The following is a 20,269-nucleotide window of genomic DNA, read 5'->3' as shown; positions in this document are numbered from 1 at the left end:
GTAGGGAGAAGGCAGTAGGGAGTAGGGAGAAGGGAGTAGGGAGTAGGGAGAAGGGAGAAGGGAGGAGGGAAGAAGGGAGTAGGGAGAACAGAGTAGGGAGAAGGTAGGGAGTAGGGAGAAGGGAGTAGGGAGTAGGGAGTAGGGAGAAGGGAGTAGGGAGTAGGGAGAAGAGAGAAGGGAGTAGGGAGAACAGAGTAGGGAGAAGGTAGGGAGTAGGGAGAAGGGAGTAGGGAGAAGGGAGTAGGGAGAAGGGAGTAGGGAGAAAGGAGTAGGGAGAAGGGAGAAGAGTTTAGGGAGAAGGGAGTAGGGAGAAGGGAGTAGGGAGAAGGCAGTAGGGAGTAGGGAGAAGGGAGAAGGGAGTAGGGAAGAAGGGAGTAGGGAGTAGGGAGAAGGTAGGGAGTAGGGAGAAGGGAGTAGGGAGAAGGGAGTAGGGAGAAGGGAGTAGGGAAGAAGTGAGTAGGGAGAACAGAGTTGGGAGAAGGTAGGGAGTAGGGAGAAGGGAGTAGGGAGAAGGGAGTAGGGAGAAGGGAGTAGGGAGTAGGGAGAAGGGAGAAGAGTTTAGGGAGAAGGGAGTAGGGAGTAGGGAGAAGGGAGTAGGGAGAAGGCAGTAGGGAGTAGGGAGAAGGGAGTAGGGAGAAGGGAGTAGGGAGAAAGGAGTAGGGAGTAGGGAGAAGGGAGAAGAGAGTAGGGAGAAGGGAGTAGGGAATAGGGAGAAGGGAGTAGGGAGTAGGGAGAAGGGAGAAGGGAGTAGGGAGTAGGGAGAAGGGAGTAGGGAGAAGGGAGTTGGGAGAAGGGAGAAGGGAGTAGGGAGAAGGGAGTAGGGAGAAGGGAGTAGGGAGAAGGGAGTAGGGAGAAGGCAGTAGGGAGTAGGGAGAAGGGAGTAGGGAGAAGGGAGTAGGGAGAAAGGAGTAGGGAGTAGGGAGAAGGGAGAAGAGAGTAGGGAGAAGGGAGTAGGGAGAAGGGAGTAGGGAGAAAGGAGTAGGGAGTAGGGAGAAGGGAGAAGAGTTTAGGGAGAAGGGAGTAGGGAGTAGGGAGAAGGGAGTAGGGAGAAGGGAGTAGGGAGAAGGGAGTAGGGAGAAGGCAGTAGGGAGTAGGGAGAAGGGAGTAGGGAGAAGGGAGTAGGGAGAAAGGAGTAGGGAGTAGGGAGAAGGGAGAAGAGAGTAGGGAGAAGGGAGTAGGGAATAGGGAGAAGGGAGAAGGGAGTAGGGAGTAGGGAGAAGGGAGTAGGGAGAAGGGAGTTGGGAGAAGGGAGAAGGGAGTAGGGAGAAGGGAGTAGGGAGAAGGGAGTAGGGAGAAGGCAGTAGGGAGTAGGGAGTAGGGAGAAGGGAGTAGGGAGAAAGGAGTAGGGAGTAGGGAGAAGGGAGAAGAGAGTAGGGAGAAGGGAGTAGGGAATAGGGAGAAGGGAGTAGGGAGTAGGGAGAAGGGAGAAGGGAGTAGGGAGTAGGGAGAAGGGAGTAGGGAGAAGGGAGTTGGGAGAAGGGAGAAGGGAGTAGGGAGAAGGGAGTAGGGAGAAGGGAGTAGGGAGAAGGCAGTAGGGAGTAGGGAGAAGGGAGTAGGGAGAAGGGAGTAGGGAGAAAGGAGTAGGGAGTAGGGAGAAGGGAGAAGAGAGTAGGGAGAAGGGAGTAGGGAATAGGGAGAAGGGAGTAGGGAGTAGGGAGAAGGGAGAAGGGAGTAGGGAGAAGGGAGTAGGGAGAAAGGAGTAGGGAGTAGGGAGAAGGGAGAAGAGAGTAGGGAGAAGGGAGTAGGGAATAGGGAGAAAAGAGTAGGGAGTAGGGAGAAGGGAGAAGGGAGTAGGGAGTAGGGAGAAGGGAGTAGGGAGAAGGGAGTTGGGAGAAGGGAGAAGGGAGTAGGGAGAAGGGAGTAGGGAAGAAGGGAGTAGGGAGAACAGAGTAGGGAGAAGGTAGGGAGTAGGGAGAAGGGAGTAGGGAGTAGGGAGCAGGGAGAAGGGAGTAGGGAGTAGGGAGAAGGGAGAAGGGAGTAGGGAGAACAGAGTAGGGAGAAGGTAGGGAGTAGGGAGAAGGGAGTAGGGAGTAGGGAGTAGGGAGAAGGGAGTAGGGAGAAGGGAGTTGGGAGAAGGGAGAAGGGAGTAGGGAGAAGGGAGTAGGGAGAAGGGAGTAGGGAGAAGGCAGTAGGGAGTAGGGAGAAGGGAGTAGGGAGAAGGGAGTAGGGAGAAAGGAGTAGGGAGAAGGGAGAAGAGAGTAGGGAGAAGGGAGTAGGGAATAGGGAGAAGGGAGTAGGGAGTAGGGAGAAGGGAGAAGGGAGTAGGGAGTAGGGAGAAAGGAGTAGGGAGTAGGGAGAAGGGAGAAGAGAGTAGGGAGAAGGGAGTAGGGAATAGGGAGTAGGGAGAAGGGAGAAGGGAGTAGGGAGTAGGGAGAAGGGAGTAGGGAGAAGGGAGTTGGGAGAAGGGAGAAGGGAGTAGGGAGAAGGGAGTAGGGAAGAAGGGAGTAGGGAGAACAGAGTAGGGAGAAGGTAGGGAGTAGGGAGAAGGGAGTAGGGAGTAGGGAGTAGGGAGAAGGGAGTAGGGAGTAGGGAGAAGGGAGAAGGGAGTAGGGAGAACAGAGTAGGGAGAAGGTAGGGAGTAGGGAGAAGGGAGTAGGGAGAAGGGAGTAGGGAGAAGGGAGTAGGGAGAAAGGAGTAGGGAGAAGGGAGAAGAGTTTAGGGAGAAGGGAGTAGGGAGAAGGGAGTAGGGAGAAGGCAGTAGGGAGTAGGGAGAAGGGAGAAGGGAGTAGGGAAGAAGGGAGTAGGGAGAACAGAGTAGGGAGAAGGTAGGGAGTAGGGAGAAGGGAGTAGGGAGAAGGGAGTAGGGAGAAGGGAGTAGGGAAGAAGTGAGTAGGGAGAACAGAGTTGGGAGAAGGTAGGGAGTAGGGAGAAGGGAGTAGGGAGAAGGGAGTAGGGAGAAAGGAGTAGGGAGTAGGGAGAAGGGAGAAGAGTTTAGGGAGAAGGGAGTAGGGAGTAGGGAGAAGGCAGTAGGGAGTAGGGAGAAGGGAGTAGGGAGAAAGGAGTAGGGAGTAGGGAGAAGGGAGAAGAGAGTAGGGAGAAGGGAGTAGGGAATAGGGAGAAGGGAGTAGGGAGTAGGGAGAAGGGAGAAGGGAGTAGGGAGTAGGGAGAAGGGAGTAGGGAGAAGGGAGTTGGGAGAAGGGAGAAGGGAGTAGGGAGAAGGGAGTAGGGAGAAGGGAGTAGGGAGAAGGGAGTAGGGAGAAGGCAGTAGGGAGTAGGGAGAAGGGAGTAGGGAGAAGGGAGTAGGGAGAAAGGAGTAGGGAGTAGGGAGAAGGGAGAAGAGAGTAGGGAGAAGGGAGTAGGGAGAAGGGAGTAGGGAGAAAGGAGTAGGGAGTAGGGAGAAGGGAGTAGGGAGAAGGCAGTAGGGAGTAGGGAGAAGGGAGTAGGGAGAAGGGAGTAGGGAGAAAGGAGTAGGGAGAAGGGAGAAGAGAGTAGGGAGAAGGGAGTAGGGAATAGGGAGAAGGGAGTAGGGAGTAGGGAGAAGGGAGAAGGGAGTAGGGAGAAGGGAGTAGGGAGAAAGGAGTAGGGAGTAGGGAGAAGGGAGAAGAGAGTAGGGAGAAGGGAGTAGGGAATAGGGAGAAGGGAGTAGGGAGTAGGGAGAAGGGAGAAGGGAGTAGGGAGTAGGGAGAAGGGAGTAGGGAGAAGGGAGTTGGGAGAAGGGAGAAGGGAGTAGGGAGAAGGGAGTAGGGAGAAGGGAGTAGGGAGAAGGGAGTAGGGAGTAGGCCATTCAGTGCACCACCATTCAAGGTGATCATGGCTGATCATGTGATGTCAAGATTCCTTCATTGGCTCACACAAAAATACACAAAATGAGTTTACTCTGTAAACACACGTAAAGAGGGACTGCTAGTCCAGCAATCCTGCCAAGATAGAGAATCAACAGAGTCTCTTCAGAGACATTGGATGTCCAAGGATCCCACCACCTCTTCCAACCTCACTGCCTCCTTGTAAAGTCCGAGGCCGCTTGGCCTCCTGTCCATTCCAGTGGTGAATCTGAGCTCCAGGCTTCGTCACCCCCCCCACCCCCCTCGGCCCCTGGTTCCAACCTCCTGATATGATTAGGAGACTGCTAATTCCCAAGGCCCTACATGAGCCCTCGCTGCCCAATTACACCCAATTGACCTACAACACCCAGAACATTTTTGAATGATGAGAGGAAACTGGAGCACCCAGAGGACATCCACTCTGCTCTCTTCTGAATTCACCCAATGAACTGGCCTCAACAACGTTTTGAGGTGTGGAGTTCAATGAAGTCACAACACTGTGTGAAGAAGTTTCCCTTCTTCTTAGTCATAAATGGCTTAAGCCTTTATCCTTAGATTCCTTGTTTTGCACTTCCCCAATACAGATAATGATATCTTTCCTTCAGGTGGGAGACCAAAAATGCACCCAACACTCCAAGTGTGGTCCCATCACCATCTTGTACAAATGACATGTGATGCACAGCTCTTGCACTCAACACCCTGACTAATGAAGGCAAGCGTGCCAAACACCAGAGTTTGGAGGTTCTTGCTGGAGATTGTACACTCTGAAGCACAGAAGATGGTCGAGGTCACTTGATGTTTTTAACTCAGCCCAGCAACATTCAGAAAAGTTAAATGGAGTCTTTTTGCTTCATACCTCCGAAACTCACAGGAAATCTTGCTGCTGCCTGGAGATCTTGGTATTCAGACGAATGGCCTTCAGACTGAAACAGCTTCTTTCTTCAATGATACTGACTGACCTGTCACAGTTTCTGGTTTTGCATCTGACTGATTCTGCACAATCAGATCCAACGGTTGTATTCAATGAAAAATCAATTCATTTTGTTGACTGAAATAGCAAACACATCCCCGCAGCACGTCACAGAAAAGACTTTATATCTCTCTCCGTGCGGGTCGAGTCAGAAACAAAAATTGTGTGTGAAAAGTGGCATTATCTAGATCAGTGGTTCCCAACCTTTTAACTTCCACTCACATCCCACTTTAAGTATTCCCTATGCCATCAGCGTTCTGTGATTGGTAAGGGGTATGCGAGTTGGAGGGGAAAGTTGAGAATCACTGCTCTAGACCCAATTGTTACTGAAATATTTTGCTTGAGAAAAATTGGCCCATTTCCTTTGGAGCGATGAAACCGTGCACATAACGAGTTAATGAGGGACGATTAAAACAGTGGTTTTCAACCTTTTTCTTCCCACCTACATACCACCTTAAGCAATCCCTTATTAATCACGGAGCACTATGGCACAGGGAATACTTAAAGTGATACGTGAAACCTCAAAAGGAGGCAAGGTTTGTTACTTTCAGAGTCATGTTGCTTACATGAAGGAAATATATCATGACAGACATTCCACAGCACAGATCACAGGAACTGTGGCAGAAGACATATGAGCAGAAATAGGCTATTCAGCCCCACCATATAATCATGAGCTGATCCATTTTCCCATTGCCCGGCCTTCTCTCCATACCCTTTGATGCCCTGGATAATGAAGAACGTTGATCTCTGTCTTAAGTACAGCCCATGATCTGGCCTCCACAACCGCATGTGTCAATAAATTTCACAGATTTACCACCCACTGGCTGAAGAAATTTCTACACATCTCCGTTCTAATCGCGTCTCATTCTTGAAGTTGCACCCTCTTGTCCTAGACTCTCTCACCACGGGAAACAACCTTCTCACATCTACTCTGTCCATGCCTTTCAACGTTCGAAATGTTTCACTGAGACCCCCACCCCCTCATTCTCCTAAATCCTGAGGAATACAGCCTAAGAGCTGTCAAACGCTTCTCGTATGATAACCCTTTCGTTCCTGGAATCATCCTCGTGAACCTCCTTTGAACCCTCTCCAATGGTCAGCTCATCTTTTCTTAAATGAGGAGCCCAGAATTGCTCACAGCACTCCAAGTGTGGTCTCTCCAGTGCCTTAGAAAGCCTCAGCATTGCATCTGATATTGTATTCCTCTTGAAATGAATTGCATTTGCCTTCTTCACCACCATTTTGACACGCAAGTTCACCTTCAGGCTACCCTGCCCGAGGACTCCCAGGTCCCTTTGCATCTGTTAAACTCCTTGGGTAAACTGCTGCTTTATAGAAAAGATTTGTTCCTTGTCAGTCCAAGGACATGATCTGACAGGAACGCATGCCTCCTTTTGACTATTAGAGCTGGACTTTCCCCCACCACCACCCCCAACCCCCCCATCCTTCCTCCTTAATTACTCGTCTTTAATTAAGATTTTTGATCTGAGATGATTAAGATCTCACCACTGCCACTAACTTTGTGGTTACTGCAACGCCATTGTAGCACCAGGAATCACGAATGGGGTTCGAATCCCGTGCTGCCTGCAAGGAGTTTGTACGTTCTCCCTGTGTCTGTGTCTGTGTGGGTTTTCCCCTTGGGGTGGGTGGGGGGGGCAGCTCTGGTTTCCTTCCACCCTTCAAAATGTACCTGAGGTCTAGGTCAATTGGGTGTATTTGGGCCACCACTGGTTCATGGGCTGAAAGGGCCTGTTACCGTGCTGCATGTCTAAATTTAAAATTTAATTTAAATTTAAAAAAATCTAAACATTTATCAATTTAAATTTGCCTATATGTTGAAGAAGGTCTGCGTGGGTTTTCTCCGGGTGCTCTGGTTCCTTCCCACCATTCAAAACAAACTGGGCAGGGGGGGGGGGGGGTGCAAGTCATTTGGGTGTAATTGGGTGGCACAGGCTTGTGGGCTGAAATGATCTGTTACTGCGCTGGATACCTACATTTAAATTGAAATTTTAAGCACCCCTGCCCTGGGAAAAAGACTGTGAACATTCCATTTATCTATGAACCTCACGATTTTAAGGCTGGCCTCTCTGACTCTTTTTTTGTGACCAATCTTTTGGTATCTGATCCTTCTATCTCCTCCTGTGGTCCAGAATCAAATTTCATTGGATAAAGCTCCTGTACAGTGCCCTGGGACACATTTGCTGCTGTAACAGCATTTTTGGCATCAGTAACACAACAGGCCAGGAGCGAAGACCTCTATTATGTTTGGATGGCTAACACTATACACTGTAAATCCAATCTGGCAGCTTACATATGGCATGCAAACAGTCTGAACGTAACACGATTGCTGGACCTATTAAGGCCCTGATGGAATTGTTCTCCAGGTTGCTGTGTTCTGTAAAAATACAGAGCAAATCTTGGAGGTGGAAGGGAAATGACTCTTCCTTGAATGTACTTCGTCCTATCTCATCGTCCCTCTTGTGGACAGTCATTATGATTTGTCTACAATGACTATCTACGGGATGGCAATAAGAAAAATAATATCAATTTCCTGTGAGGAGGTTGGAAGGCTCGTAAAATGGTGTAAGAGCAGCAAACTCACCATGGACAAGATAAAGGAGATGATTCTGGACCTCGGGAGGTTGAAGGCCAACCTCTTTCCACTGCAGTAGTTCCATCATGATCAGAGTGGAGAGCACAGAGTTTTTTTGGTGTTCGTATGAACAATGACCTTTGCTGGACCCATAAAACCTCTTCATTAAACAGGAAGATGCACCAATGCCAATAAGTCCTTAGAAGGTCGAGGAGGGCAAACCCACCTTGTCAATTTTTTAACAGGAGCACAGTTGAGAGGGTCCTGTCTCACATCACTGTGTGGGACGGTAGCTGCAAGGCATCAAACTGGAAGTCAAGTACACAGGATCATCAAAACGGTCCCCCTTTCCTCTATTGATGCCACTTACTAGGAGTGTTGCTCAAATAGGGCTCATACAATCCTCTTTTCAACCAGCACACTGTATGTTCAACCCACTACCTTCAAGAAGGAGGTACAGGAGCATCAAAATCTACCAAACTGGGAAATAGCTTCTTCCCACAGGCTGTATGATTGACAAACAGTATCCTGAAACCAGTAATCATCCCAAAATATTTCTATTTATATGTATTTATTTGATATTATACTTTGTGTGTGTGTGTGTGTGTGTGTGTGTGTGTGTGTGTGTGTGTGTGTGTGTGTGTGTGTGTGTGTGTGTGTGCGCGCGCGAGCGCATGTGTGTGCGTGCGTGCGCGCGTGTGTATATGTGTGGACCATGATCTGGAGAAACGCTATTTCGTCGGGTTGTATATGTACAGTCAGATTATGATAAACCTGGACTTATGGCAAGTCATTTACTATTAACGGAGTCAGGATTTAGGCCGCTTGGTTAGTTTTATTTTTATATCAGTGTTGAAAATTAAAAATTTTAGACAGTACAATATAAAATGGAACTAAACCAGAATCTAAGAATAAAATCCCAATTGCAACAAATCCCAAAGCATCACCATTGAAAGTTACAAATCCATAAATTTTCTAAAAATGTTCTGCTTTTGCCCTTGCCTGTCGACAGCCAGATAAGAGGGGATTGAAAACCATAGGAAGAGAACAGAAGCCAATGCTCCAGCATTGAGACATTTCCCCATTCACCCAGTTCACCTTTTACTGTGTGGTCCTCATCGCTCCATATTAATCCCATCTTACTCCTGCTGTATGAAATGTCATATTAGCTTGATGAAATAAAATTGAATCAGGATTTATTGTCATGAACAAGTCACGAAATTCAGTGCTTTGTGTCAGCGTCTCAGTGCAAACATTCATATAAACCACCTTACAAAAATATAGTGCACGGAAAGTCAAAGTGAGGCAGTGCCTTTGACTCATTGATTATTCAGGAATCTGGTGGCAGCGGGGAAGATGCTGTCCTTATGCCGTTGAGCGCTCGCCTTTAGGCTCCTGGACCTTTTCCCCAATGCTAGCAGAGTGAAGAGGGCATGGCCTGAGTGCTGGGAGTCCTTGAGGATAGAGGCTGCTTTTTTAAGACACTACCTCATGTAGATGTCCTCGATGGAGTGAAGTCTGGTGCCTGTGATGTCGTAAGCCAAGTTATCAACCCTCTGGAGTTTTTTTCTTGTCCTGAGTGTTGGGACCTCCATACCAGATAGTGATACAACCAGCCAGAACGCTCTCCATGGAACACCGTACAAGTTTTCAAAGGACTTCCGTGACATACTGAATCTCCTCAAACACCTCACAAAGTACAGCTGTTGGCAAACTTTCTTTGCGATTTCACCAACATGGAGGCTCCAGAACAGATCCTTGGAGATGTTGACTCCCAAAAATTTGAACTTCTTGACTCTCTCCACTATTGAGCTCTCGATGAGGACTGCATCATGTTTCCCCCCCACATCCTCCTGAAGTCCGTAATCATCTGCTTGATTTTACCAATGTTGAGTGGAAATTAGTTGCTATGACACCACTCAACGAGCTGATCTATCTCCCTCCTGTACTGTCATTTAGTTATTGCTAATTATTCATCTGTGGAGTCGTGGCAAATCCCCAGAATCATTACTGATAAAAATGATTAAAACAAAGATGAGACAAATGGCATTTGGACAAGAAGCTTGTCCCATCTGATCTTACCAGGTGAATCAATTGAAGGTGATACTGCCATAACAACCTTGGAGTATTATTTTGCCTTGTCTCTGTATCACCCTCCAACAATTAGTTCTACATTCAGATTGAGAATCATCGGACATTCCCTTCCCTTCTCTGCGGGCAGGTGGGAATGGGGTTGAGCGCCTAGCTATTGAGCAGATTCATACTGGAGATTGTCCAATCTTTGTAGAGATTGCCGGGGATCTAGGGCCATGGGAAAGATTGGGGAAGAAGATGGAGGTTCTGAGTCAGTCATTTTATTGATTGCAAATGAGGGCTCAAAATGCTCTGCGATCTACTCCCAAACCCAAGCCATTTTCCAATAGAGAGAGAGAGAGAGAGAGAGAGAGAGAGTAGCCCTTGGTCTCAATGCTTTTTAACTGTTGATATTTTTCTGGTACTTGGTCGCAACAGTTCTTCTAGTCATGAGAACATCAAGTAACTTCCCAGCGTGTGGTGAATGGCATTGAAATGATTCAGATTTTCAGATTTATTGTCAGAGTACATACATGACATCACATACAACCGTGAGATTCGTTTTCCTGTGGGGAAACTTATTGTTAGCGCAAAAGAAAACACAACGAAACCCTTCCCTCTATCTTCTTTCCCCCTACTCTCCACCCCTCCCCTCTCCATTCACAGAGCCATCCCCCCCCTCCCCCTGTTTGCTGGTGTGCCCTCCCTCCATTACCCACCTATTACCTCTTGCCTGTGGACCTGTGCTCCTCCCCACAATAATTTTGTTCAGGCGCCTGCCTACATTTTGCTTATACCTTGATGAAGGGCTCAAGCTTGAAATATTCGTTATGTTTCTTTATCTTTGCGATACAAAATGCGCTGTTTGACCTGCTGAGTTCCTCCAGCATTGTGTCTTTACTTCTTTGACAGAGTATATAGAGGTGTTTGGGAGATAAATTGGGAAAGGTTGGTTAGAGCAGGTCACACACAAACACTTTAAAACACAGAAGTTTTGCAGGAGTGTTGCAGAGTTCTCACAGACTCATGATGGACTAGTTGCAAAAGGCAACAATGTAGCAACATACAGTGGCAGCTTTGTCTGGAAAACAGTTTCCTGTCTGGAAGGTCATGTGGTCTTTGCAGGCAGAGGCAAAACAGCTTTGCTCTCAGAATGGGGGAGGAGTGAGAGAGAGGAGAGGCACAGACTTCGGTTCCAGAGGGACAAGTTGGAAAAGTTTGGAAGACGGCCTGGTCAAAGGAGAAGACTGGCTGTCTGGTGTTTCCCTTGGAATGGGTGAAACAGAAAGGAACTCTGTGGTGACCTGAAAGAAAGAGATTATCATCTGGAGATCCCTGAAAGCGGGCAAGTTTCGTCAGCAAGACACTGGAGTGGCTGTCCTGGAATGAGGAAACTCTCTCTCTGAAAACCAACAAGAACCCTCCTGAGCGGTAACCATTTACCTGTTAAGCACCAAAGCCTGGTGAACTTTATACATGTTAAATTCTGTGCACAGTATAAGAATTGCCTGCAACCACTGAGATTGGACTGTGAACCAAAGAACTTTGCTGAACTTACACACACGTGCGCTTAGAATTAGAAGGGGGTTAAGTTGGGTTAGTTAAGTTAATAGTGAAAAGTTAAAGTTTGATTCTGTTTTTATGTTCAAAGATAATTAAAAACAGCTTCTGTTTGCTGGGTTTTGGGGTCCTCTGGGCTCGTAACACTTCAATCACAGTGTCTGCAGACTTTCGTGCTTTACTGCAATGAAATTCTTCTTGTTTGGAGCACAGGTATACAAAATGGCAGAGATTGCCTGGAGATTCTGAGATGGGGGGGGTGGGGGGCGGGGGCAACGCCACATTTGAAAGGGGAGTGACTGAATGATGTCGCATGAAAAATATACATACTTCCCAATCATATAGAGAGTGGCTTTGAGCAAGCGGGACGCAGCCAAATGGTCTCTGATTTTGTGGGACGGTAAATGCTCCGTATTACTTCCTTGACTGAGCAGTTGCAGTTGAGTTAGCTTAGTCACCCACCAGCCAAATGTAAACATACAGCACAGAAACGGGCCCTTTTAGCCCAAGAGCCCGTGCCGCCCAATGACACCCAATTAGCCTACAACCCCGGTATGTTTTTGAAAGGTGAGAGGAAACTGGACGTCCCCGGAAGAAGCCCACAGAAAAAAGGGAGAAAGTACAAACTCCTGACAGCCAGCGCCGGATTCGACCTCAGTTCTGATTGCTGGCATTGTATTGCGGGCAGGGAGGGAGAGGATCAAAATTTAAAAGGAGATGGAAGCATTTTCCAGTTAGAAATGACATTTAAATAGAATATTTCCAAAAAAAATTAAAATACAACTGCCAACATTTCTGCCGTACCATTGAAAACTTCCAGGAGGTCTGTCAAACAACTAATGCTGCGCCTAAAGTATCCTTCCCAATGCTCTCCCCTCCCCTCAGCAAAGAACTGCCTTATTTAAGAAAGAAAAATAAACTCTTTGTAAAACTAGATAATTTTAAAGACGCAATTATCTCCCCTCCCTTTCAAGTTCCTTATTGTTATGGCAGTTAGTGCACACTGCAGAACTCCCTACAGATAAATCCAAACAGATGACTCATGTAATACCTCTGAAGATATTTCCACTGTGCAGTTTGATGATCGAGCGCAGGCAGCACTGATGATTTCCTATCACCGGGTAGAGGAATAAAATAGCAAGCATACTTCACAAAGCGTTCGCAAAATCTACAAGGCAGTTGGCACTCCTTCAAATCACACTGGCTAAATCCAGGGTCAAATCCCCAAGATGTCAATAAATGCTGATTTTACAGAGACTGCCAAAGCCGGGAGCAGCTGATTGTACGGCGAGAGTGGAAACCGTTGTCATACAATCTTTGTCAAAAAATATCAGCCGGTTGCTATGGGAAGAAAGCCTTTCTTTGCAAACACCCACAGAGGGAGGAGGTTTAAAAGGGATGTCAGGGGCCGCGCGGTAGTTGGCATCCGGAATGAGCTGCCAGAGGAGGTGGTCGACTTAGAAGCAGTGCAACATTTGAGAAGTGTCTGGACAGGCTCTTTAACGAGTGGGGCATGAAGTGATGTGGAATGAATGCAGCCAAGTGGGATTAAAGTAGATTGCATGGATGCAATGGGCCAAAGGGCCTGCTCCCTCCTCTTAATCCTTGAATATATGAGCCCTAACTCTTGGTGACTTCTTAATTATATGTAATGACCAAAGTACGCTGCATAAATCCTTTAATCTGATCAGGGAGATGAGACCAATTGAATTTTGCTGATCATTACAGTGGATCTCTGGGAGTTGTGACTAAGTTGGGGAAATACTCTCACGTCACGACTTTGGGAATAAAAACCTTTCGCAGCCTTCCTGTCACTGGTGTTTGTTTTGGCTGTGGTCAAGACTAAAATGTCAGCAATTTAACCCTGGGGATTCTAAAGTATCCACTTGTAGCCTCCTGGTGTGGGAGCGTGGGAAGAAAGTCAACCAAGTGGCTTTGTATGACAGCGAATAGTTGGGCAAATAAAGGGTTAGTAGAGTTGCAAAAAGACAAAGGCTGTCAGGTGGAAGACAGGGATGTGGAGGTGGTCACCTTAAATACTTGACTCTGAGCAAAAGAATTCCGACAGTCTGCCTGGCCAGGGTTGGGCTGTCTCACACATGGATGAATATCTTCCCAGCTCCACTTAAAACCTGATCTTCCTCAATCCTGGGGAAAGGCTGAATCATCGTCTTCCTTCAGAGATCCGCTGAATGGACCCAGCATTTTGCTTCATGTATTTAAATTTAAATTAAATTTAGACATACAACACGGTAACAGGCCATTTCGGCCCATGAGTCCGTGGCCCCCAATTTACACCCAATTCACGTACAATCACCGGTATGTTTCGAAAGGTGGGAGGAAATTGGAGCCCCCAGAGAGAACGTACAGACAGCGCAGAATTCCCAGTCCCAATCGCAGGCTACACCATACGTGCCATCCCGAAGATATTTATAAAAGACTAGATAAACATATTGTCATTTATCATTTTAACAAAAAGAATACACTGCACAAATAGTTTGTAAAGGAGTTAATGTTTTCTTGTGCATTCTAAACAATTTAACTTCAAACGTCCTAGTCAAAGGTAAACCTGAGCAAGACCTCTTCTGGGTTAATGCCTAACATTATCTTTAGCTGCGTAACAAATCCCAGCGACCTGCTTCGAATCCGGCACTGTCTATAAGGAGTTTGCATGTTCTCCCTGTGTCTGCGTGGGTTTCCTACGAGTGCTTCCGTTTCCTTCCACCCTTCATAATATATGGGGGTTGTTGGTCAATTGGGGTCATGGGACAGAAGGGCCTGTTACCGTGCTGTACGTCTGAGTGTACAAACTTGCTGAATGGAGGGGCCACATACGATAAACTTCAGATGTTTGAGAGCCGCCATCATGCGATCGCAAACCACACCCACTAAAACTACCATTTCCTGTCTCAGCCAATATATTTCCACGAGCTGCACATTATATGTCGAAGAACCGCATGTGGCTCACGAGCCAGTCTGGCCACCCCTGATTAGATTCTGCAGCTTATATGATCCGTTGGTCTTTTTTGATGAAGCATCAACTCAGATGAGACCTCTCCCCAATTTGTCATTCTCACTCAGCACAGTTTGAAAAAAGACAACTTCTGCATATTCCGGGAGACCAAAGATGTGTGTCAGACCCACTGCTAGAACCCAAAGCAAAGCAAATGCCACTAATGTAGCCGAGATATTGCAACATCCAGTTTCATGAACAAAGTCAAAGCATATTAATGAAGGTGTAATTAAAACCAGCTCATGCATACACATTTCAATACGCGGCAGATACATTTTTAAATCAATGAAATATTTCCATATAATAAATGCAAATGCTGGTTGACCGTGGAAATATTTATTAAACTCACTTAGGATTTTATTGCATGTGAATTTAATTGCTTGTGAATTTTATGGCCTGTCTCATCTGGTTTACAAATGAGGAATTTTAAATTTAACCCTTTTGACTCTGAGTCCCAGTTTTCAGGGACGACCAACAAGTGCATATACTCCATGTTCCTGTACTCTGGGACTGGTTTTAGGCCGGTTTGTACTGGTATTCTTACTGTAGTTTACACATGGACCCTTTCAGGAGTATATATTATGAAAAGTTAAAAATGGCCAGAGTCCAAAGGGTTAAATTATCTCTTTTTAATTTTTAAATTATAAAATATAAATAATTGTTCACGGCATATGCTCAACAAAATACCATCTCATTTAAAGAGCCAGAAACAATTAGATTTAGAATAATACAGAGATGAAGAACAGAAACAGGCCTTTTGGGCCATCAACTCCATTCTGACTGACCAATTTACATTCATCTGATTTCTTTTTGTAATAGTCTCTCCAATTCCCCCAGTTTTCACCCCTTACCTACACATTAAGGACATTGACACTGGCCAGTGAACCTACCAACCTGCAAGTCTTTGGATGTGAAAATAAATCAGTGTGTCCGGCCAAAGCCCACGAGATCACAAGGAGAATATGCAAAGCCCATACAGATGGGTCAGGAATGAAACTGGGACCCTGCTGCCACTCAGTTGTCGAGCTGCCCACCAAATGGTGGGAGGAACAGATTCAAGATATTGCATGAGCATTCTTAGCAGAATAATTCATTGGGGGAATCTTCAAAACCTGTGATGGTATGACTATATTCGACTCTGCATCACCCCTGACCAGTGAAACCTGCATAAAAAACCCTCCCTGACATTTCTCTCCTCTTCACTGGAGAGATGGACCACCCCCATTGTTAGAATAACCAATGAAACAAAGTCCTGGTTCCCAGGCCCAACTCAAAGCAATTGAATTTACACCTTCTGGGACTTTGCTGGCCCCAAAAAACTACCAAGGTTCAACCAGTTTACAGACAAATCTGGCCAACACTTCAGAATATCAGTGTCCTGCCAATGAGCAGAGGACATTGCAACATTTTACAAAATCTTCAATCCACTCAGACCATCTCTGATTCAAGATAACGCAACTTCTCCTTTTGAAAGAAGTCGAACTATTGTAAAAGGCGAGGAATTAAAAAAAAATTTAGACATACAGCACAGTAACAGGCCCTTTCGACCCACAGGCCCACGCCGCCCAATTGCACCCAATTGACCTACAATCCACTTACTTTTTGAATGGTGGCAGGAATCCAGAGCCTCCGGAGAAAACTCAAGCAGACACGGGGAGAACGTACAAACTCCTTACAGCGCCAGAATCGAACCCGGTCCCGATCACTCTGGCACTGTAACAGCGTGGCGCTAGCCGCTACGCTAGCCATGCTGCCCCGAAATCTCCTCTACTTTTACAATACTTAAAACAATCCACTCATAAGCAATGAAGGATACTCACTACTGTGCGCAATCGATGAGCTGGTACTCATTTGACCTTTCAAAGCATGCCTTCACACCTTCATCATCCCAAAGCGCTTTTGCGTGATCAAAAAATTCCTGTAAAGTGGAAGAAAATTTCAGTTAAAACAAAATATTTCAAAATTACTAGGAGACTTTAATTTGTCGAGTTGAAACAGCCCTCTTTTCACCTGCCATGTAATGGTCGAGGACAAATTATTTGATCTGTATGACCTTTTGTGCCTTTCGCACCCCTGTTGGGCTTGATTACTTCCTGCAATGAAGAGGCTATCTTGAGAGTAGGAACTGAACAAATTGGTAGAAGAGCCGAAATGCTGTTTCATTGGGTTCTTCTGTGCAATCGGATGACATCAACTTGACTTGAGAACAAAGAGAGACAGGAGGCTGTTGAATGGACCCTGGAACCTGCTCTGATGGCCTGATCAGTGGCCTTAACCTCACTCTTTCCTCTCTGCTCCCTATTGCTCTTTGAAATTGAGGTGAAGAACATAGAACATCACAACAAATACAGGCCCTTCAGTCCATGATGTTGTGCCAACCTGTTTAAACCTGCACCATAACATTTAATCCTTCCCAATCGCACACCCATAACCCTCTATTTTTCTTGCATCTATGTGCCTATCTGAGAGTCTTTTGAATGTCCCTGTTGTACCAGCCTCTACCACCGCCCCCAGCAACACATTTCAGGCACCCACCAACTCTCCGAGTAAAAGAAAACAAACCTCTCACATCTTCCCTAGATTCTCCTCCACTCACCTTACCACTCAGGTATTTGCCCCAGAAAAAGGAATTGGCTGTCCTATCTGCACCCCTCATAATCTTAAAGACCAAAGAAAGAATTTCAAGTTCAAACACAGTGAGCTCAGCCGGTCTTTCAGCATCCATAGGAGACAAAGATAAATTGCCAACGTTTCAGGCCTGAGGCCTTCTTCAAGGAATAAGCAAGTTCAAGTTTATTATCATCTGACCATACACATAAAACCAGATGAAACAGTGTTCCTTTCAACCGCGGTACACAAACATAATACATTTTCACAAATTCATCACCTAACAATCATATACTTACATAAAAACGTAATATAAAATAAATATGTATAAATAATTTACTCAGTTTTATTAATAAGAGACCCAAGGTGACAAGATATCGTTCATCAATTACACAACCTGTGGGAAGAAGCTATTTCCCAGCCTGACAGGCCTGATTTTGATGCTCCTGTACCTCCCTCCTGATGTGAGTGGGTCAATGATCCCGTGTGATGGATGGAAGGGATACTCAATAATTCTTTGAGCCTTATTTAAGCCATGTTGTTACTAGAGGAAAAGGAGACCCTAGTGATCCTCTCGGCCATTTTAATGATCCTCAGTATTGACTTCTAGTTCGATGCTTTGCAGCTACCATCCCACGCAATCTCCTTGTAGCACATCTGATCCTGAGGAAGCTCGGCAGAAGATTGCTGAGAAGATACTTTGCTTGGTGTAGGAATCTTGAAATGGGGGCACGGTCTCAGGATAAAGGATTGATTATATAAGAGGACAGAGAACTATCTCCTTTTTTTAATACAAAGGTTATTATTAAAAAAACACGACAAAACACAAACTATACACAGAACGACATCTAAACGAATGCCCAGCAACAACCCAACAAGGAGATCCTCGGAGTGACCAATTTCCCCGCCGTAACTGAGGACTGATCTTTTGTCTCAGAGGTTTGTAAATGATTATTATCATAACGGACAGGTATGGATGCTGAGTTCAAAGTTAGCCACAATGAATCAATGGCGATTCTGGGGAACAGACAGGATTGGAAGTGAAGACAATGGTCAGCCATGGCCAGCATAGACGAGTTGGGCTGAAAGGCCTGTTCCATGCTGAATGATCCTCTAACTCTCCTGGGAAGCCGAGCAGATACCAGAAGCCAAAGGTCCGACCATAGGTCCTCAATTTCATGCTCAAGGCTCTACCATTGTCTGTGAAAAGTTGGATCTCCTAAATAACCTGTCAGAAAGTTTTTGGCGTGAACCTTTTATTCATAGTCCCATAAATTTGACCTGATTCTATTCAGTTGACATGCATTCTCTGATTTTTCTGATGAATGAGGCATCACTGAGGTCTTTGTATGTGTCCTGTTGCTGGACTTTGGAACGGATCTGCCCCTGCTTGGCTGACTGAACTGGGAGCTTCTCGTTAATAGTTACAAAGCTCCAAATTTGCATGATTAATTATAATTTTATCTTTCAAAGAGTATATAATTTGAAAATCAAAGGAATATTATTTTCCACACTGAGCCTGAAGATCCGTTAAACAAAGAACTACAGGGGGAAAAACACCTTATATAACTAAGTAGCGAAGTCCATCATTCTTCTATACTTAATTTAGACAAGATTCGATTCCTTTATTGTCATGTAATCGTACAGAATGTAATATTACATGAAATTGTCTTCTGCCTGTCATAAGGCAGAGTTTCCATTAATATCGTTACAAGCCCAGAGGATCCCAAAACCCAGCAGAAATAGATATTCACCAAGACAAATGGTTACTTAAACAAAAGTTGCTTTTAATTATCTTTAAACATGAAATTTTAACTTATCTCTATTGACTTACTTAACCCCCCATTTCTAATTCTAAGCGCACGTGTATGTACTGTATATGTAAGTTCAAAAATTTCTTTGGTTCACAGTCCAATCTCACTTCTCATTCCTCCAAGTTCACTGGTTGCAGGCAATTCTTTTAACGTGCACAGAATTTAACATTTATAAAGCTCACCAGGCTTTGGTGCTCGAAAGGTAAATGGTTACCGTTCAGGAAGCTTCTTGTTGGTTTTCAGAGAGAGATTTGTTGTTCACTGGACACCCACAACTGATTTCTTGTAACCAGCCACATCAGTGTCTAGCTGAAGAAACTTGCCCCATCAGGGTTTTCCAGATGATAACCTCTTTCCTTCAGGTCACCACAGAGTTCCTTTTTGTTTCCCTTATTTCAAGTGAAACATTAGACAGCCAGTCCTCTCCTCTTGCATGAACCACAAGGGCTTTGACCAAGCTGAACCAAGCACTCACAACCTATCTCTCAAATGGGGTTTTCCACAAGGTTGTCCTGTTCCAGTCCCAGCTGCAGAACTGATCTCTGTGTCTCTCCCTCTCTCTCAGAGAGAAAACCTCTTTGACTCTCTCTGCTTGCAAAACCACATGACCCTCCTGGAACAGCAAGTTTCACTCTAGAGAGTCTCTTGGGCACTCTCCAAAGCTCTTGCAAAGGTTTTGGGGCCGACATGTCTAGCATGAGCAGAGCTCCAGTATTTTAAATAAAATCTGTTTTAAAGTGTTTGTATGTGACCTACTCTAACAAACTCTGCCCCAATTTATCTCCCAAAAACATATCTATATACAATCCAAACACAACATAATCTGTCACAATATTGCTTGGTGCCCCTTACAGTACGAGAGAAAAAGAAGCAAAAGGGAGTCCCTTCAGAGTCGTTGAGTGTCCGTGGATTTGCCTCCAGCTCCCGAAGCCTCTGCAACTGCAAAGATTCCTGTTCGATCCATCGGCAACCCGAGCTTCAGATCCAAAGCTCTGACACAATCAGGAAGCCTACACCGCCCGAGGCCCTTCGGGAGCCCTTCTTGCCATCAGAACCCTCTCGAATCCTGGCTCTTGATATCTAGTTCCCAATCTGTAGCCCAGATTGTGAGGGTCTGCTGACTGCAAATAGACAATAGGTGCTGGAGTAGGCCATTCAGCCCATCGAACCAGCACCACCATTCACTTAGATCATGGCTGATCTTCCACTATCAGTACCCTGTCCCTGCCTTCTCCCCATAACCCTTAATTCCCCTGTCCTCAAGAACCTTATCTAACTCCCTCTTGAACTTATCCAGAGAACCCAAAGCATTTCACAGACCATCAACTCTGGGTAAAAAAAAATTCTCATCTCTGTCCTAACGGGCCTTCCCTGTATTCTTAAACTACGGCCTCTCGTCCTAGTCTCCCCCAACATCAGGAACATATAATCAGTTTCCATCGTGTCCAATCCCTTAATAATCTTATATACCTCAATCATATCTCCCCTCATCCTTCTAAATTCCAACATATACAACCCCAGTTTATCCAATCTCTCTGTATACATCATCTCGGGAACTAACCTTGTGAATCTATACTGCACTCCCTCAATAACAAAAATGTCCTTTTATCAAATTAGGAGACCAGAACTGGACACAATAGTCCAGGTGTGGTCTCATCAGGGCCCTGTACAACTGCAGAAGGCCATCTTTACTCCTATACTCTATTCCCTTTTTTATGAAGGTTATATACTGTTTGCCCTTTGTCACAACTTGTTGAACCTGCATGCTAGCTTTTAGTGACGAATGTACAAGTACACCTAGATCACGTTGCACTTCCCCACTCCCTAACTTGACTCCATTTAAAGAATAATCCACCTTCCTGTTCCTGCCACCAAAGT

The 20,269-nt window shown here is 45.7% G+C and overlaps 1 protein-coding gene across 5 annotated transcripts in view; it reads right to left on the bottom strand.

Moving 5' to 3' along the window:
- Window positions 1–20,269, bottom strand: part of LOC138755796 (guanine nucleotide-binding protein G(s) subunit alpha) — a 369,610-nt gene that overhangs the window by 97,621 nt on the left and 251,720 nt on the right. For all 5 annotated transcript variants that reach the window (XM_069922424.1, XM_069922426.1, XM_069922428.1 and 2 more), the window contains exon 5: window positions 15,791–15,888. In XM_069922424.1, the coding sequence (XP_069778525.1) occupies window positions 15,791–15,888 (98 nt within the window). The remainder of the gene's footprint in view (window positions 1–15,790; window positions 15,889–20,269) is intronic.

This window comes from Narcine bancroftii, chromosome 2 (assembly GCF_036971445.1).
Source record: "Narcine bancroftii isolate sNarBan1 chromosome 2, sNarBan1.hap1, whole genome shotgun sequence".
NCBI classification, from domain to species: Eukaryota; Metazoa; Chordata; class Chondrichthyes; order Torpediniformes; family Narcinidae; genus Narcine; species Narcine bancroftii.
The sequence above is the reverse complement of the archived record's forward strand: the minus strand, read 5'-3'. Positions and strand labels throughout refer to the sequence as shown.